Below are 19,917 nucleotides of genomic sequence, written 5' to 3'. Positions count from 1 at the left end.
ATTTGATTTCTACTATGTCCTTACTGATTTTTCTGGCTACTGAATCTGTCCATTTCTGATAGAGGATTAAGTCTCCAACTGTGATAGTGGATTCATGTATTTCTAATTGCAGTTTCTCTTTACAATTAGTTTTGCCTCACATAGTTTGATGCTCTGTTTTAAGGCACATACATGGTAAGAATTATTACCTTTTTTGAAGAACTGACTCCTTTATCATTATGTAATACCCTTCTTTATCCCTGATAACTTTCTGTACTTTGAAGTCTGCTCTGAAATTAATGTAACTACTCTTGGTTTCTTTTGATTAGTGTTTGCATGGTATAACTTTTTCTATCCATTTACTTACTTTTGTTTTATATGTCTTTACATTTAAAGTGGATTTCTTGTAGACAGCCTATACTTAGGTCATGTTTTTTGATCCACTCTGGCAATCTTTTACTTGGTGCATTTTTATACCATTGATGTTCAGATTGATTATTAATACAGTTGGATTAATACCTACCATATTCCTTACTATTTCTGTTTGTTGCTCTTATTTTTTGTCTTCCACTCTTTTTCTGCTGTTTGTAAAAAGTTTTAATTAAGCATTTTATGATACCATTTGTTCTACTTTCTTAGCATATTGATACTTTTTTTTAAGTGGTTGCCCTAAAATTTGCAATGTGCATTTACAATTAATCCAAATCCACTTTTAAATAGTACTCTATCACTTCATGAGTAGTATGAGTACCTTATAATAACAAAATAATCCTAATTTCTCCCTCCTCTCCCTTGTATCATTGCTGTCATTCTTTTCATTTAATATATAAGCATATGTAATCATATATATCTATGCATATATGTGATATATACATAAGCATACATAATCAAATACATTGTTGGTGTTATTTTGAACAAAAATTTCCTTTGTTAGATCAGTTAAGAAAAATAAAAGTTTTTATTTTAGGGGTGCCTGGGTGGCTCAGTTAAGCCTCAGACCTCGGCTCAGATCACAATCTCATGGGTCATGAATTTAACCCCCGCGCCGGGCTATGTGCTGACAGCTCAAAGCCTGGAGCCTTTTTTCAGATTCTGTGTCTCCCTCTCTCTCTGTCCCTCCCTGCATGCTCGCTCCCTCTCTCTCTCTCTCTGTCACAAAAATAAATAAATATTTTTAAAAATTTTAAGTTTTTATTTTACCTTCACTTATTTCTTCTTCATTGTTCTTCCTTACTTTATATAGATTCATGTCTGTGACCTATATTACTTTCCTTCACTCTAATGCACTTATTTTAACAAATTTTGGAAAGCAGGTCTACTGGCAACAAATTCTCTCAATTTTTATTTGCCTGAGAAAGTCATAATTTTTCCTTCACTTTGAAGGAGAGTTTTGTAGGGCACAGAATTTTAGTTTGGTGGGGTTTTTCTCTTAACACTTTACTCCACTCTTTTCTTGCTTGCATGGTTTCTGAGAAGTTAGGTATAATTCATATCATTATTCCCCTGTGTATGAAGCATTTTTTTTCCTCTGGCTTCTTTCAGGATTTTTCCTTTGCCTTGGATTTTCTATAGTTTGAAAACAGTATGCTTAGATATAGTTCTTCTGTCATTTTATCCTTCTTGGTATTCTCTGAGTTTCCTGGATCTGTGGCTTGGTATCTGACATTAATTTGGGAAAATTCTCTGCCATTTCGGGGTTTGTTTGTTTTTTTAATTTTTGTCTAATGTTTATTTTTGAAGGAGAGAGCATGAACGGGGGAGAGGCAGAGAGAGAAGGAGACATAGAATCCAAAGCAGACTCCAGGTTCTGAGCTGTCAGTAAGGAGCCCAACGCAGGGCTCGAACTCGTAAACTATGAGATCATGACCTGAGCCAAAGCTGGATGACTTAACAGACTGAGCCACCCAGGCACCCCTGCCATTTCTGTTTTCAATTATTGTTGCTGTTGTTCTTTTCTTGCTTCCCCTTGACATTCTCAATATGTTAACACCTTTTGTAGTTGTATTATAGTTGGATATTCTATTTTCCTCCATCATCATTCTCTTTGCTTTCAGTTTTCAAAGATTATGTTGTTGTGTCCCCTAGAGCAGAGGCTTTTCCCTCAGCTGTGTCCAGTCTACTGATAAACCGATCAGAGGCATTCTTTGTTTCTTTTACAGTTTTTATCTCTAGCATTTCTTTTGGTTCTTAGGATTTCCATCTGTCTGCTTTTGTTGCTCATCTGTTCTTGCATGCTGTCTACTTTTCCCATTAGAGCCCTTAGCATATTGATCATAGTTATTTTAAATTGCCAGTCTGATAATTCTCATATTTCTACCATGTCTGATTCTGATGTTTGCTCTGTCCTTTGAATCGTAATTTTGCCTTTTGGTATGCCTTATAATTTTTTCTTGATTAGCAGACGTGATGTACTGGGTAGAAGGAACTGCTATAAATATACCTTTAGTAATATGGTAATGAGGTATGGGAGGAGGGGAAGCAATCTATAATCTCAGATTATAGGTTTGTGTCTTAGTGAGCCTGTGCCTCTGGACTGTGAACTCCTCAAGTATTTCTCACTTTTTTCTTAACCCATAGTTGGGACATAATGGGTGGAGTGGGCTGGAGTTGGTATTTCCCTTCCCCCAGATTGGTTAACATCCACTAATATCCCAGTAAGCTGTGCTCTGCTTTACCAGTTTCCCCTGAGGAGAGGCTTTGTTAAAAACAATATACTCTGGCAGATTTCAAAATGATATCCTTTTCCTCTCCCCTTGCTGGAAGCACAGAGGAGTTTGCTCTAATGTTTACTGTGGAAACCTGGTTGAACTTCTGGAGGTAAATCTCATATTATGGGGAGGTCCCCCTGGACTGGACCCTGGACTGGGTCCTCCTGGAATTTTGAACTCTCAGACTTGTCCACAGTGAACCTCCAACAATTTGTGAATTAAAAATTTTTTAATGTTTGTTTATTTTTGAAGAAGAGACAGAACATGAATGGGGGAGGGGCAGAGAGAGAGGGAGACACAGAATCTGAAGCAGGCTCCAGGCCCTGAGCTATCAAGCACAGAGCCTGATGGGGCACTCAAACTCAGAGCAGTGATATCATGACCTGAGCCGAAGTTAGATGCTTAACGGACTGAGCCACCCAGGCACCCCCAGTTTGTGAATTACAGCTCAGGTTTTCCTACTCCAGCACTGGTTCTCAAGTTAGATTCCACTAGTGAGTTTGTTCCAATAAGCTGTTGCCTCCTGTATTCACATATATTTCCCAATCTTGGGGACAGCTATTTTCCTCTCTTATGGATCCAGGAAGTTGCTGATTTTTTAGTCTGTTGAGCTTTTTACTTGTTAGGATGCAGTGACAACTTTGAAACTCCTTATATGCAGAACTGGAAAATAGTCTACTATGATTTTATCTTTAAGTCTGGCTTTCTAAGAGTTGCTCTTGGGTCAGAGCAGCTTATTGTTCAACTAGTATTTGGTTAGCAGTTGTGCTTAAGCCCCTGGTGCCCGTGAGGCTTCTTCCCTGTGTTGATAGGTCAGTGTGGGGCCTGGGGAATGATTTCAACACTGCCCTCATTCCCTGTTCTTTTTGCCCATGAGTAGGTGCAGCTTAAGCATATGTGCAGAGCCTTCCCAACTTCCAAGATTATCTGAGGGCTCTTCTTGGCTAGCTTTTCTCTCGTTTTCTCTGTTAAATTTCTGGCTTATCTACTCTCTTTGGTTGCTGGGCAGAACTTTTATGCCATTGAACAGGAACTGGGGGTGGGACAGCATCCCTCTTTCCCAGAATAACACCTCTATTCTGTGAGCAGGGGACCAGGGGTAACCCCTCATTGTCAGCTTGTCCCTCCAGGTGGTCTCTGCCTGCTGTGCCTAAGAGAGAGTCACTACTTGACAAGTAGAGGATGGGGAAGAAGGAAGCCTCCTTCCTCCGAGCTGCTGTCCAGAATAGTGTTTCTTCCAGGGCAGCTCCGGATGAGAAGTGAAAGAAAGAGGGAAACCCTGTCTTCTTATCCATGTCTACCCAGAGTAGAGCTCCTGGAGTAATGCCTTCATAGCACAGGACAGTGGTGGAGAAGAGGGGACAAAGCAGGGGAACAGGTTATGATGCAAATGCAACAAACTCTGTTTTTACTGAGATTTAGGAATTTTCTTGAATAAATGTTTCTCCATTTGCTATGTGCCCTTAGGACAGTTTCTAAAGACTTTAAATGATTGTCTTTTATCATTTTCACCAGTTAAAAAATTGTTTTGCTGGGAAGAGGATATGCCTAGTTCCTCTCTCCACCATTATAGAAATCCTGCCCTGGTTTAAACAGTTTAAAAAAAAATTCAATAGTCTGTTGAGCTAAACTTCTGATTTTTTTTTTTTTTTTTTGAACATTGGCCTAGGAAGGACTACACACACACACACACACACACACACACACACACGCACACACACACAGCCTTAGTAATACATTCACCTATTTAAAAGCATTCCAGTGCTCACTTCAGCACATGTACTAAAATTGGAACAATAAAAGCATTCCAGGAATATGTGCAGCAAAACCTTACATTCTCATCCCTCTTTTCCAAAGGTAACCACTGTTAACAATGTAATATGTACCCTTAGGGATTCTTCAGAACTTGCAGAGAGACAGCCTCAGTCTATGAAAAAATTAAATAAGTGATACATGAAGTGCTTCTATGAAAATCACTGTTTCCTTTGTTGTGTTTCTAGTCATTCATACCTAGAAAAATTCCTTACGGAGCAGATGATGGAAAGGAGAGAAGATGTGTGGCTTCCACTTATCTCCTATAGAAATTCATTAGTCACTGGAGGTGAAGATGATAGGATGTCTGTTAACAGTGGAAGTAGCAGCAGCAAAACCTCCTCAGTAAGGAATAAGAAAGGACGACCCCCACTTCACAAAAAACGAGTAGAAGGTAAGTCTACCTTTAACCTATGAGACAAGTAGTTTGTTTACTATTGCAAAGGTAAATAAAGTGACAGATCTGTTGAAGCAAGGTAATACTGTTAACCATATTATTTCCTTGTATATTTGACACATACTCAAAGGTTAGAACAAAGTGGAACAGAAAAGGGTCAAGGAGAAAGAAGTTAGAAGAGCATGAAACACAGAGAAAGATAGGTACAGAGAAAAAGAGAAAACAGTTACAAAGGTTTATAAAATTGATCTCCATATCATAGACCCTCTAATACATAAAATTTAAAATAAGGTGTAGTCATAACATTAATTATCAAAATTCATCCTAATATAGAAGAGATTCTGATAAGCTAAGGGTAGACCTGTGCAGCAAATTGAACATGACCAAAACAACTTTCGATTTCTACCCCAGGAATATAATTTATTCTTGTGCATTAAAATAATGATAGCTGACTCTGGTTTTATAACATACCTCATGGACTGTGGGAAACAAGGAGTTGAATTGTCATGAAAATGTGAAAATGCGTAATTATTCATATATTCAAAAAGACTAAAAATTGCTTTATTAGAGCATTACTCTTAAACTAAGAAAACTCAGAGCACCTGGTGGCTCAGTCACTTAAACATTTGACTTTGACTCCAGTCATGATCTCATGGTTCATGAGTTCAAGCCCCGTATTGGGCTCTGTGCTGACAGCTCAGAGCCTGGAGCCTGCTTCCGATTCTGTGTCTCCCTCTCTCTCACTGCCCCCTTCTCTCTCTGCTTCTGCCCCTGCCCACACTCTGTCTATCAAAAATAAATAAACATTAGGGGCGCCTGGGTGGCGCAGTCGGTTAAGCGTCCGACTTCAGTCAGGTCACGATCTCGCGGTCCGTGAGTTCGAGCCCCGCATCAGCCTCTGGGCTGATGGCTCAGAGCCTGGAGCATGTTTCCGATTCTGTGTCTCCCTCTCTGCCCCTCCCCCGTTCATGCTCTGTCTCTCTCTGTCCCAAAAATAAATAAACGTTGGAAAAAAAAATTAAAAATAAATAAATAAATAAATAAACATTAAAAAAAATAGAACTACCCTACAGCCCAGCAATTACACTACTAAGTATTTATACAAAGGATATAGGTGTGCTATTTCAAAGGGGCATATGCACCCCAATGTTTATAGCAGCGCTGTCTACAATAGACCAAGTATAGAAAGAGTCCAAATGTCCATCGACTGATGAATGGATAAAGATGATGTGGTATGTGTGTATATATATATATACATATACATACACACACATACACACACAAAATGGACTATTACTTGGCAATCAAAAAGAATGAAATCTTGCCATTTCCAACAACATGGATAGAACAAGAGGGTATTATGCTAAGCAGAATTAGAGGAAGACAAATATCATATGACTTCAATCACATGTGGAATTTTTTTTTTTTTATTTTTTTTTTCAACGTTTTTATTTTTGGGACAGAGACAGAGCATGAACGGGGGAGGGGCAGAGAGAGAGGGAGACACAGAATCGGAAACAGGCTCCAGGCTCTGAGCCATCAGCCCAGAGCCTGACGCGGGGCTCGAACTCACGGACCGCGAGATCGTGACCTGGCTGAAGTCGGACACTTAACCGACTACGCCACCCAGGCGCCCCTCACATGTGGAAGATACAAACAGATGAACATAGGGAAAGGGAAGCAAAAATAATACAAAAACAGGGAGGGGGGAAACATAAGAGAGTCTTAAATACAGGGAACAAACTAAGGGTTGCTGGAGGAGTGGTGGGTGGGGGATCAGCTAAATGGGTGATGGGCATTAAGGAGGACACTTGTTGTGATGAGCACTGGGTGTTATACATAGGGGATGAATCACTGGATTCTACTCCTGAAATCATTATTGCACTATATGCTAACTAACTTGGATATAAATTTAAAAAGAAAAAAATATTTACAGAATTAATGTTAAAGATTTTGTGTCAAGTTTTGTCTTTGGGATTTAAAATCTTTTGGTTCAGAGAATGAAAATACTAAACCCTCTCTGTAGTGTAGAATCCTAAACTTCTCTCTAAATAATGACTGAAAAAAAGAAAACTTGCTGTATGTCAGTTTGAAATTTACCAAGCGACTAACATAGGTCATGTGCCCAGAATCCTTAGGCAGCAGTTTCATCTGTTTGGAATAAAGATGAGAGAAAGCCTTGTAAGAAGTTTTTTCATTGAGGAACCCTTAGGGGTTAGCAGGATCTCCTCAAGAAGAGTGAGTTCTTCCTGAAGTTAGTCATTCATTCATCAAGTCTTTACCAAGCACCTTTCAAAGACCTGCAAAATGCTGGAGATTAAGTATTAATAAAAATGCTCAGGGGGTGCATGGGCACCTCAGTCAAACATCTAACTGTTGATCTCAGGGTCATGAGTTCAAGCCCCATTTTGGGCTCTGTGCTAGGCATGAAACTTACTTTAAAAAATGCTCATAGTACAGATGGGAAGACAGAAGCAGGCAATTTTAATTCAGCAAGGGAAGTGCTCTGATGGGCCAAAAAGATTTTCTGGGTACATACAGGGAGTGATCGAACTCTTAATGAATCAGGAAAGATTTTCTGTAAAATATGGTATGTAGTAGAGCTGAAACATGGGTTTACCAGGTTAAGAACCTAAATGGTACCATTTTTACAAAATTTTAAGTGCAGCAGAAGATAAAAGTTAGGAATTAAATGTTGAAACAAAAGTGGTATGAATAAAAGAAGATGAAACCTCTTTTTGCTGATTAAAGAAAAGATTCAATAGTGAGTTTCAGATCACTAGAATGACATTAACAAGACAATAGGTAAGTATTTTCAGGAACTGAGAAGCTGATCCAGAACATATACATATGCCTGACAATTGTTGAAACACTGAGAGGTGGGATGCTTGATAGCAAATACAGAACCTAACATGCACACATCTCTGAGACTTAATGGAGGAAGAAAAACAGTAAGATTCATACTGTGTACTTTGTGATTGAAATTTTTTTTTAATTCTTCAGAAGGGAAAGCATAGCAGTAATACTTTTAAGTCTTCCCATATTAGGAAAATAACTTAGAATGTTTGTAGTAGAAACTTTATAATTATGTAACATTATATCAGGCTATAGTTTACATATGCAAATAATGCTTTAATCTGTTCAGATCTTCATGAATGATCTTCAGAAAAAGGAAGAAACACTTCCTGGTCCCTTGACAAAATTTAATTTTAATTAAAGAGATAACCTATACAGTTGACAGATGACCTGCCAACACAGGCCAGTGTATAATTAAATCCCTAGTAAGTAGGAATGATTCTATTTCCTCTAGAAGTTAAAGGAGAATGGGAAGTGGGGGCTGGGTAGGATGAATGAGGAGGGCTTCCCTAAAGAGGTAGAACTTAGAAGCATGAAAACAGTGAGCCTCTTAACCCATCCCCATATTGAATTGCCTAGAAAAAAGTTATTTTTCCAATATCCCAGTTGTGCAGTGGGGTTTGCTGATTTGTCAGTAAAGGCCCACCAGACTTTAAGTGCTGCTACCTGGGGCCCCTCTAAGACCCAGCAAATAGGCCCTTTATTGCTTGAGTAAAGCAAGGTTAGAGGGATCTCTGGCTGGCCCCATTCTTCCCTTCCTGTGGTTGAATTAATCCTTATAGATGGAAGGATTCAGAAGAGAGGATAATGTAAGAATATATAAGAAAACGGAGTTTTGGAAGTTTAGTAACTTACAGAAAGTTACACAGGCGAGCGGTATAACTGGAATTCAAACTAGACAGTTTAACCCAGAAGCCACGCTCTTCTAGTCTGTTCTAGAACTTCTACCAGAGTTCATTCCACTAATGATATGTTGTGACTCTAACTGGAATTTTACAGATGAAAGTCTGGATAATACATGGCTAAACAGGACTGACACCATGATTCAGACTCCTGGGCCCCTGCCAGCACCACAGCTCACTTCCACTGTACTGCGGGAGAATAGTAGGCCCGTGGGAGAACAGATTCAGGAACCTGAGTCTGAACATGGTTCTGAACCTGACTTTTTACACAAGTAAGTAGTAAAAATTTATTTTCTTGGTATAAAACCTTTAATTGTTAAAAAAAGAAAAACCTTAAAGCATGTTATTGGTCAGTTCATGAGGAAAAACCACAAGCAGAGGCTAAATAATTTGTATTAGAAGATACATAAGTCTGCCAACAGTTGTGGATATCAGTTACTCAAAGCCCAAAGACCTTTAAACCATGGTGCATCACTAAGTGCTGATTTCAGTTGGAGTTTACAGATTATCATTGGGCAGGTCTGTTTTTTCTCAGGGACTTGCAAAGAAGACATGCAAATTACTTCCTTGGAAAGAAAGCCTATAAGAGTCTCTGCTAAGGTTGTACTAGTCTGAACAAATAGACTATTCCTTTTTCATTCATTAATAGCATTTTGTCTTGGTCAAGTTTATATTTTAAACTTAAACTGTTAGGGATTAAGGTATTTGTCAAGATATTTGATAAATTCTGAGAACAGTTGCCTTTTCTCTAAGAGAGAATCAAAGTCTTACCTTTTTCCATGCTAGTAGTAATTAGTATGTTTTCTAGTACCATGGCCCCAAAAATTTTGGAAAAGGCAAGATAATGGTACGACTTTTGCTATAAAAGAACTTTTTCTTTGTTGTTTTCTATCCAACTATGTAATTCTTCTAGTTTCTTATGTTTCTACTCATTGGGGTAAAATGCTGTGATTTACTCTGATGGAAAAGAGAATTCTCAGTTCAAATCAACAAATTTAGCAGGTTGGAAATGGGAAGAGGAAATGTTAGAATTTTTCAGATCCTGGGTTTTCAGAAAGCCTCTTTGCTCAGAGGATCTGCCTTTCTTCAAAGCTAAAAGGATAATCATTGTCAGACAGCCACTGTGTAACAGCATTCTTAGAGGGTAGTTTGCCTTATGACCAGCATTCTCACCCTGCTTCTTAGAGGGTGGATTCTTCCTTATTTGAGCAGCCTGTCTTACTTCCCTGACTTTACCACTTGTCAATTCCTCCCCTCTGTGGTCTACTTTCCTTTCCCTGCTGTAGGTTTGTTTATAGGTTTAATCAAGGTGGTAACACTATATGATATAAAGACAGCTGCTCATGTGACAGATGTTATCTACTAAAAATCATTAAGGTTTACATCCTGTAAAATTCCCAGGAGGCATGTTTATGCAAGTGTCCATGTACCAGTAAGTATAGAGGACAGGTGAAAATTTGACCCAGCATGCACCTGACTCCAAATTTTTTCAGAAGGACTGAGAAAAAAATGTGTTAATACCTTTCCTTGTTCAACTCTGAAGAGCTCTTCCCACAAGGCTAGCATCCTTTCTGTCCCTTAGGGGACCGGCTGTCCAAGCAGGAACACTTGTTCCAGGGCAGTAGCTGGATACAGAGGTCTCAGAAGCAGTCTCTTGTTGGCAGAGATTTGGGGAACAAAGCTGATAAATTAAGCACCTGTAGGGGAGGGAAAGGTTTTATCCAATCCTCTTAGGATCCCTAACTGGGTCTGAAAATTAAATGGACAGATCAACAGAAAAGGATACACATTTTATTGAGTGTTTTACATGTCCAGGGGAGCTTTCAGCAGAGAATGAAGGCCTGAAGAATTGACAAGACAAAGGGTTTTGTACTAGGAATAGTTTAACTGAGACTATGTAGTCTACATTTTCCTCAACTAGGAAGGTAAGGGTTAGTTTAACTAGTAGGAAGGTTTGTTTGCAGATTGCTCTGGTACCATCTCTGAGTTGATAAGAGTCTGTCTCCCATAAAACAAGAATTCTGCCTTTAAGCAGAAAAGGAGCTTTTTCTGTGTTTACCACTTCTTAATTGCCTTCAGCTCAAAATAACTTTTATCTCAGAAGCAGTATTTTGGGGTGACATACTTTGGTTTCCTTTACAGCTAACAACTGGCCACAGCCAGCTTCTCTTAGAGACTTAGGCATCTCTGAGCAACTAAATGCCATTTCTGCAAAGGTAGATCCTTCAGTAATGGTCTGTCTCACCCTTGACTCAAGTAAATCCAGCTAACTCCCCATACTCGGGGATTAGGCAAGCCAACGGTGGCTTTCTTAGCATGGGACTGATGAGCGAAATTCATCTTCTGCCATAAATGAATAATGTATTCCTATTCTCTTAGTCCTCAGATGCAGATCTCTTGGTTAGGCCAGCCGAAATTAGAAGACTTAAATCGGAAGGACAGAACAGGAATGAACTACATGAAAGTGAGAACTGGAGTAAGGCATGCCGTGTAAGTGTTACATCAAGTATTGCAAAAACATAATGACTATGTGATGCTGGTCATTTTGTGGAATGACTGGTTTCCTTTGACATTTGGTCTTAGAAAAGGAGTTAAGATCATAATTCAGGATCTCCTGTGTAGTATAGAATAGGAATGGAGGGTGTGGGCTTCTGAAGCTTTCAGCATTTAAATCCTAGTGCTGCCACTTGCCAGCTATGTGGCATTGGGCAAAGTCTGAAACCTCCGTGCCTCAGATTCTCCATTTGTAAACATGGGATAATACTACCAATCACATAGTTTTGTGGAAATCGACACATAGCTAAATAAATGTTAACTTCTTTTGTTGTTATTGCATTTAAATTATACTTCCTTTTGATGAGTTGAGATGAAATCTTGAATGAAACAAATGAATGATCCTTAATTATCTTAATAGTTCAGGATCATAGTTTGTGCAGCCCATGGATTTTAACTGGAAGATGTGCTTTTCATTGATTATAAGACCTAATATAAGAGCCAGGACTCCACATTCGATGAGTCTGAACAGTCTTCTGACGATGGTTTTTCCTTATCAGTCGGGGCCTAATGGAGGAAGATGCTGAGCCCATCTTTGAAGATGTGATGATGTCATCCCGGAGCCAGTTAGAAGATATGAATGAAGAATTTGAAGACACCATGGTTATTGATCTGGTAAAGAAACTCAGTACATTTTCTTCTTTTAACATATGTGAAGACATCGGTGTAAGATGATGCTCTTGTTTCCAGAAGCCCGAGGAGAGAGGTGTGGAGGTGGTAACATAGAATAGCAGCAGGCAGGACCAATGTCACACTTATTAGGGCATTTGGATGAGCTGTGTTTCTCAAGCTTACTTTCTAAGCAGTCAGATTGTAAATTTCTGGCAGTAATGGAAACTGGTTCCTTACCTTCTTGAGAAGGGGCTCTCACTAGATCTGCCTTTCAGTATAGTGTACATCTGGTCTCTTAAACTAACTTGGAGTCTGATGATATACAGAGTGTGTTCCAGCACAGCAACCAAACACAGAATATGGACCATATTTGTTCAGTGTGGAAAAAACATCTTTGAAGCAAGGAAACCTGAATATGGACTAGGTGTAGGTGATATTAAGAAATTATTGACTTTGTCAGGAATAGTAATGCATGGTGGTTATGTTTTTTTTTTTAAATTTCCATCAGAGATTCATATTGAAGGTAGTTATAGATGAAATGACATAGAAAAGAAAAAAAACCGTGAGGAGACTCAATGAAACAGATTGGTCAAAGATTTGACAGTTGATGAAGCTAGGTGATGAGTACATGGTAGTTTATCATACCACTTTATGTATTTAGGGCTGCTATAACAAATGCCATTGACTAGGTGGCTTAAACAATAGAAATTTTCTCACAGCTCTGAAGGCTAGAAGTCTGAGATCATGGTGTCACCAAGATTTATTTCATTCTCAGGCTTCTTTCCTTGATTTGTAAATGGCCATCTTCTCCCTTTATCTTCATGTGATCTTTCCTCTGTCTCCTTATAAGGATGTGAATCAGATTAGAATTGGGGCGCCTGGGGGGTTCAGTTGGTTGAGCAACCGACTTTTGATTTCAGCTCAGGTCATGATGTCACAGTTTGTGTGTTTGAGCCCCCACATCAGGCTCCGTGCTGACAATGCAGAGCCTGAGTAGGATTCTCTCTCCCTCTCTCTGACTCCCTACCCATGATCTCTCTCAAAATAAGTAAAATAAACTTAAAAGTTAAAAATTTTTTGTTTTATTCATTTTTGAGAAAGAGAGGACAGAGTGTGAGCAGGGGAGGGGCAGAGAGAGACACAGAATCCGAAGCAGGCTCTAGACTCTGAGTGGTCAGCAGAGAGCCCAAAGCGGGGCTCGAATCCATGAACTGTGAACTCAGGACCTGAACCAAAATCAGATGCTTAACTGAGTGAACCACCCAGGTGCCCATAAATTTTTTTAAAAATTAGAATCCACCCATATGACCTCATTTTACCTTAATAGCCTCTCTATAGGTCCTCTGTCCAAATAACGGTCACATTCTGAGGTACTGGGGGTACCTCTTCAATATATGAATTTGCCAGAGCGGGGGGGGACATAATTTAGCCTATAACATTCTTTACAGGTTTTGAATGTTCCATAATGAAAAATTTTTCTAAGAAATGTAAAGGAGATCATATGCCTCCAGTCTCTCCCCTCCCATCAGTAGCTTTCCATCTACCTGCTTTGGGGAATTTAGGGATCAATTTTTATAATCATTCTACGATTCAAAGGCATGTTGTATGTTTGTAGGCCCCCAAATTACATGCATTTACTTGTTCAGCTTATTCATTGTAATTTGAAATCCTGTTTTTTTAAGGTGGGCTCCATGTAAAAGCCACATTCTTTTCATTTCAAAATTATATCTTTAGTAGCTCTATTCTGTGATACCATCAGAAATATTAGCTGCTTATTATCACAGTTCATTGTCTTACTATATCTCAGGAAAACATTTTGGCTTCTTTTTCTAGCCCCCATCAAGAAATCGGCGAGAGAGAGCTGAGCTGAGGCCAGATTTCTTTGATTCTGCAGCTATCATAGAAGACGATTCAGTAAATGTTAAATTATTACTTTTATTTATGGTTTCTAGGTCTTGCGTATGCATGAAATTAATTGTGTTTTTCATTTTTCTAGGGATTTGGAATGCCTATGTTCTGAAGTCTGAAGAAAATTTACAAATCTGGAACTCTATTATTTAGAGCTAGAGGCCTATATACTGTGATAGCTTGTATGGGGGAAAAAACACTTTTGATGTGATCTGATTTGTTTTTTAATCAAATGATTGAGGTCAATCCCTTTTTGCAGTGACAGAAGAGGAGCATGTAAATTACCCAAGGGAATGTTGGTGAATGTCACCTCAGAAAGACTGACCTGAAAAATCATTTGTGTCCTAATATTGGACTTATCCCAATACAGATGTGTGTGTTTTTCTGGAGGGAGGAAAAAATTTTAAATTTTTAAAACAACTGTCAAGATAAACACTGTTATACACCTGTTTTATGAAACTCAGCATTGAGTAAAAAAAAATATTTTTAACTTTATTTTCCTGTTGTACAATTTAAAAACCGTTTTAACATTTTGCCTTTTTATGTTTTAAAAGCTAACCATTTTTATTAAACCTATGAGTAAGCAGCTCATCCTAATTGCCGAAGAGTGTTTTGGAGCTCACTGGATTTGGTTGACCTTGTGGAATACAGAAATGCGGAGGAGCAGAATATCGACAAGCTAAGATGAAATTCTGACAGTGCATCTCTGCCAAAAACCACACACCCTCTGTGGATATGGATTCCCAGATTTTATATACTCTTGAATAAAAAGGTTTATTTTTATTTATAAGGGGGCATAAAATAAGAAATGTCCACGCAGCCATTTTCCAACAGATGCTGTGCACCATTCATTTTATATAGAATAGGGAGATTCAAATACAGTACATTTTCTATTGGTATTTGTTCTGTGCATTTTTAGCAACTTCTACCAGCAAATAAAGTATTCTCAGAAAAACAAAAATGGTTCTCAAGTTATCAGTTTGCTGTTTTTACTACTTATTTCATGCCCTGCCAAATTCAAGTTACATAAACTTCCGTTTTCTTAAAAAGATAATCATGAAGAACTTCTTTGCCATTCAAAAGTAATTTTAAGTGTAACATAACTGTGTCTACTTCCCATGCACTTAATACCTTATGCGCTAATTTTGTGAATTAAGTTTACCAATTATAGAAGTATGTGCTGCATAGAAGTCTGTGCTTAGAGGGTGAAGTTCCTAAGCTTACCTTGAAATACAGCTACATTTCAGTGTTAAATGTGCATATTAATTATTTTGGGGAAAGAAATTATGAATCTTCAGGACAGCCTTCAATGGTTTAGAGTTACATTCTGCTTAGACTTTTATGACTTGCTGCTATTGTTTTAAAAAGCCCACTTAGTTTCTTTCTGATTTTTAAAAGTAAGCCTCAATTCCAAACCAATCCATCCACAGCTGTTTCTGGGCTGGTTTTTAAAGTAGCTGCAATGGAATCATGAGGCTTTCCCTTCTTACCAAAAATGAAAAGATTTTTTTTTTTTTTTACTAATCTGTGCACCCAATAATTAATTATCTTTTGTTGGGAAAGGAAATGGATTATTCTATTCATTCTTTTAGTAAACACAAAACAGATTTTTCTCAATATTTGTACAGTTCTGAAAAAAAAAAAAACCTGGTCACCAAAAATATTTTATCTGCTAATTTAGTAATTCCTGGGCTCCAGTTTGAGGGGTTGGGGTCTCACTTTCTTCCAGAAATGTGGACCTCACTGGACATGAAGGGGCAGGAATAACTGGACCGTCCACCAGCGTCACCCCTGCCTGTGGTTCTGGCCAGGGAGGAAGCTGGGAGGTGCTTTGGCACATGCACAGATTGATCCTTTGCTTGACAGTTTCATGTGGAAATCAGATGCTGACTTAGAATTGTAGACTACATGCAACAAAAAAAAGAAAAAAAAGAAAAAAAAAAGGCTTAATATCTACTCAAATGGGTTTGCAGTTCAGTTTGAAGTCAATCGAATTTTTGTATTTTCAGTGTCTCCTTGATTGGTTTTGCTAGTAATTCTGTAAATTGTACATTTGCAATATGAGGTTTTTTTCCTTTTGTACAATTTGAAACTGATGCTTCACCTTTCCTTTAATAAACTATTCAAAATCAGGCTTGTCATCCTATTGTTCTTACTATGTAAAGCTTCAGAGATGATTTTATGTCCCAATGCTCTTGAGAGTTTGCTCACTCTAATCATTTAACTGTATCAGTTTTGTTTTGTATTTTTTTTTCAACGTTTTTTAATTTATTTTTGGGACAGAGAGAGAGCATGAACGGGGGAGGGGCAGAGAGAGAGAGAGGGAGACACAGAATCGGAAACAGGCTCCAGGCTCTGAGCCATCAGCCCAGAGCCCAACGCGGGGCTCGAACTCCCGGACCGCGAGATTGTGACCTGGCTGAAGTCGGATGCTTAGCCGACTGCGCCACCCAGGCGCCCCTTGGTTTTTTTTTTTTAATTTTTTTTTCAACATTTATTTATTTTTGGGACAGAGAGAGACAGAGCATGAACGGGGGAGGGGCAGAGAGAGAGGGAGACACAGAATCGGAAACGGGCTCCAGGCTCCGAGCCATCAGCCCAGAGCCTGACACGGGGCTCGAACTCACAGACCGCGAGATCGTGACCTGGCTGAAGTCGGACGCTTAACCGACTGCGCCACCCAGGCGCCCCCCTTGTTTTGTTTTTAAAGGAAAGAAATTTAGGACTAGTTCATTATCTTTCATTAATTGGATTTCCCTGGAGAAAGTGGGTAGGCCGAGTTGTCTATGATTCAAGAGGAGGTCTCTTGCAGGCTGAATTCTGAAGGAGGCATTCAGAGTTTGTAGCCTGGATCCTGCCCTGGCCACATATCCAGCACCAAGGCTTATGCATGGTTCCCCCTAACAAACAGTGGCCTTTTAAAGATTACTTGGATTCTATAGAGCCATGTGAGAGTTTCTTGATACTGGTGCCAGACATCACTCTTACAAAGGTCATGCCCTGGGGCACCTGGGTGACTTAGTTAAGCATTGGACTCTTAATTTCAGGTCAGGTCCTGATCTCCCCGTTTGTGAGACTGAGCCCCTGTGTCAGGCTCTGCACTAATAGTATGGAGCCTGCTTAGAATCCTCTCCCTCTCTCTGCCCCTCCCCCAGTTGCCATTCTCTTGATCTCTCAAAAATAAACTAAAAAAAAAAAAAAAGTCATGCCCTACACTTCATGGGCCTGGCCATGTTCTTCGGGCTGTGTTTGTTAGATGGCCTAAAATGTCTGCAGGAAAAGCAGGGATATAAGGGCTAAATCAGCAGGTGAGCTCTCTGGGCACAGGAGGAAGATAATAAGGATGGGTCTCCGGCAGCTCTCATCTTTACAAGCTTATGAGACTAGACCAGGGCTTTACTCAGTGCAGCTCTACCTTGGGACAAACTTGGAAACCTCCCAGATGTGACTTCACTCACTCTTTTGGCCCTGCTTCCAGAAAAGAATCCATCAAACGAACGGTGTCTTCATGGAAAGTAAAGGCTTAGTGCCTCCCCCTTAGGTTTTTCATAGCAGACCAAGCTCCAGTAAGGTTCCAGCCCTGCCCTCCTAAGTGCCTTGCTCTATCGGGGTCTTTATTACACATCACTTTTTGAAGGACGGCTTTCTGCTCCCAAGGACATGTAAAGGAGGTTTTTTACTCACCACCTAGGAGAGTGTGGACATGGTTAGAACTTCCCTACTAAGAATGCTACATCTACCCAAATGTTCTGGCTAGACTCCATAGGAGCCCCAAACTGAGGCTCTGCCCGTTAAAGTGGCCATAGGTCCTGTGGTGGAGATCCCACACCCACAGAGGTGCAACAGCATAAGAATCAGTAGTTTCTAGCCACAGCTATCTAGAAATCCTTTAGAACAAGAAAGACATAAAATATTCATATCTGTCAAACAGGTTAAGTCTAGGTTGCTTCAACTACATCAGAAGTGTTAACTCGGGCGCCTGGGTGACTCCGCTGAACGTCCAACTCTTGATGCCGGCTCAGGTGATCCCAAGAGTTGTGGGATCCAGACCCACTTTGGGCTCCACACTAGGCATGGAGCCCTGCTTAAGCCCTGCTTAAGATTCTCTCCCACTCTCCCTGACTCTCTCCCCGTACTTGCTTGCTCTAAAGTGTTAATATATGGATGAGTGTCCTTCACAGTCTTTTCTAGGTAGACCGTATCTAAAACACCCCGAAGCAGCCAAAAGCATCAGTGAACCCACAGGCAGAGGACTCAGTAAGGAGACAAAACATGATCAGAAGAGAAGCTAGGAGAACTTTCTGCAAACACAAGCAACTGGAAGGCTGCATTGTGAATTTACTCCCTATTCGAGCAAATCAAGTAAGGACTGACAGGCCATCATGCATAAGGTAGGAAAGCTTTCTAAATTTAATAGCTCTTCAGGGTGAGACAATTCCAGTGGAGCGAGCCACCACCTTTCTCACTCCCCTCTTAGGAGTTCATCCCACCTACTACATCAGTTGGAAAGCAGTGTTCTGACTGGTTATAGAGACATGTGGAGTTGAGACAAATCTGCCTGGGTTCAAATCGCAGCTTCACCACCCTAGCTTCATGGCTCAGGATAAACTGGTTTACTTAAGGCAAGAGGAGCTGGGGCAGGTGCAACAGGACCCTCCGTACCTCTTAAACTCCATTTCCATTCTCACCATATTACCTGCTCTCAGTCTAAAGAGAGACACTTGCCACTGCTCTGCTCAGTAAACCCAAGTCCTCTGGTTAAAGTCCACAGTTTTCTTTTTCCCCCTAAAGACCGAATACCACCTGGGAAAGGCATTCCTAAACAACAGCCACTGAAAATACTCTGCCACCATTCTCATGGCATTCTATCATCCACAGAGGCTGGTCTACTTGCAAGGTCTTGCAGCTTTTTGTTTCCTTGGCCACCAGCTTTGTTTATTGGTTATTAACCATCTCCATTCCAAGGCTTCCCAGAAGTCTCTTGCCCAAGTGTTTTATTAGGCTGGTTCCTCTATCTCTTAGGCCCAGGAACAAGCCCTTCTCAGCATCCAGATTTCACAACCTAGTAAAACACATCTTGGACCCCTTCCTCAAAAAGGAAAAAAAAAAAAACCCACAAACTTGTATGTATTATTTTCATATAGATGATAGCACAGTCATCCTCCAAGCATTCCAAATCCTAGGTTAGCTGACCCCAGAAATTGGATTCGCTAATCAATTTTAAGCAATTGAGCCACATGCTAACCAACCTGCATGGCTTCTTAGGAGACCTCTAAAAGCCCAAGAATCGGCCAACTCCTTTCCCACAGTTTATAACCTTTCTGCTGGTGCCAAAGAGGAACATAAAGAACTTGTGTCCAGTCTCTGCCCCCTTGAAACTCACCATCTACTTAGATAAAAATATACAGAGAAAAAAAATGCACACTCAGATGCTTTAAAAAAAAAAAAACAAACCTGCAATAAGCAAAATCAGTTCTAGCTCACAGGTTGAGAGGAACTAAGGTCCTTGAGCATGAGCAAACTGGAGCTATTTAGCAAAAGGATGTCCCAAGGGGGAGGTGACAGGGCTGTGGGCTAATGACCAGACTGAAAGGCCCTATGCACTGGAAGTGCTAGAGCAAAGAATGCAACAAAATCCAGACCTGAAATTAGTGTATTAACTTGGAACAAGATTTCTAACTTGAAGGGTAGGCCACAGAGAAACACCAGTAAGGACACCTGCAAAAGTACTTAGTGTTTGAAAATTTGACAGGGTGATAGCATGGTAAGAAAAAAAATTATTTCAGGAAAAAATGTTTAAAAAAAAAAAGAATCCATGAGTCTAACAAATACTTAAAAACAGAAAAGAAACCTCTTCTGGCACAGTAACAAACTAACAAATGCAACATTTTAGAATCAACAGATTCTACAGTATGGCTGATTGAGAGGCAAGAACCATCAATAGGTACTAAAAGTACAGGATGAAAATTTGTTGACGGGCTTAAAGAATGCCCCCAGATCAGCTATTAATTACAAAGAAAAAATGGTAACCTTTGCAGCCACCACCTTAACCAAGTGATGAGTCAATTTCATCAATAATGGAAAAAACTAGCATCATGTGCTTCTTATGTGATACATAGAAAGAACATTCTTACCTGGTCTGAACATCTGGAAACAATCAGACAAACCCAAATTGAGGGACATTCTACAA

At 39.7% G+C, this 19,917-nt stretch overlaps 1 protein-coding gene across 3 annotated transcripts in view; it reads left to right on the top strand.

Annotated features, from left to right (window-relative positions):
* STAG1 (STAG1 cohesin complex component) overlaps positions 1-15,860 on the top strand; it is a 410,134-nt gene extending 394,274 nt beyond the window's left edge. For all 3 annotated transcript variants that reach the window (XM_040480255.1, XM_040480256.1, XM_040480257.1), the window contains 6 exons: positions 4,688-4,893; positions 8,752-8,926; positions 11,034-11,144; positions 11,708-11,822; positions 13,653-13,733; positions 13,816-15,860. In XM_040480255.1, the coding sequence (XP_040336189.1) occupies positions 4,688-4,893; positions 8,752-8,926; positions 11,034-11,144; positions 11,708-11,822; positions 13,653-13,733; positions 13,816-13,839 (712 nt within the window). In that variant the 3' untranslated portion in view covers positions 13,840-15,860. The remainder of the gene's footprint in view (positions 1-4,687; positions 4,894-8,751; positions 8,927-11,033; positions 11,145-11,707; positions 11,823-13,652; positions 13,734-13,815) is intronic.
* The last annotated feature ends 4,057 nt before the right edge of the window (positions 15,861-19,917 follow it).

The sequence above is a fragment of the Herpailurus yagouaroundi genome, unplaced genomic scaffold (assembly GCF_014898765.1).
Source record: "Herpailurus yagouaroundi ecotype Mexico unplaced genomic scaffold, PumYag 159, whole genome shotgun sequence".
Lineage (NCBI taxonomy): Eukaryota > Metazoa > Chordata > Mammalia > Carnivora > Felidae > Herpailurus > Herpailurus yagouaroundi.
Note: the sequence above shows the minus strand (reverse complement) of the source record. Positions and strands in the feature narration are given on the sequence as shown.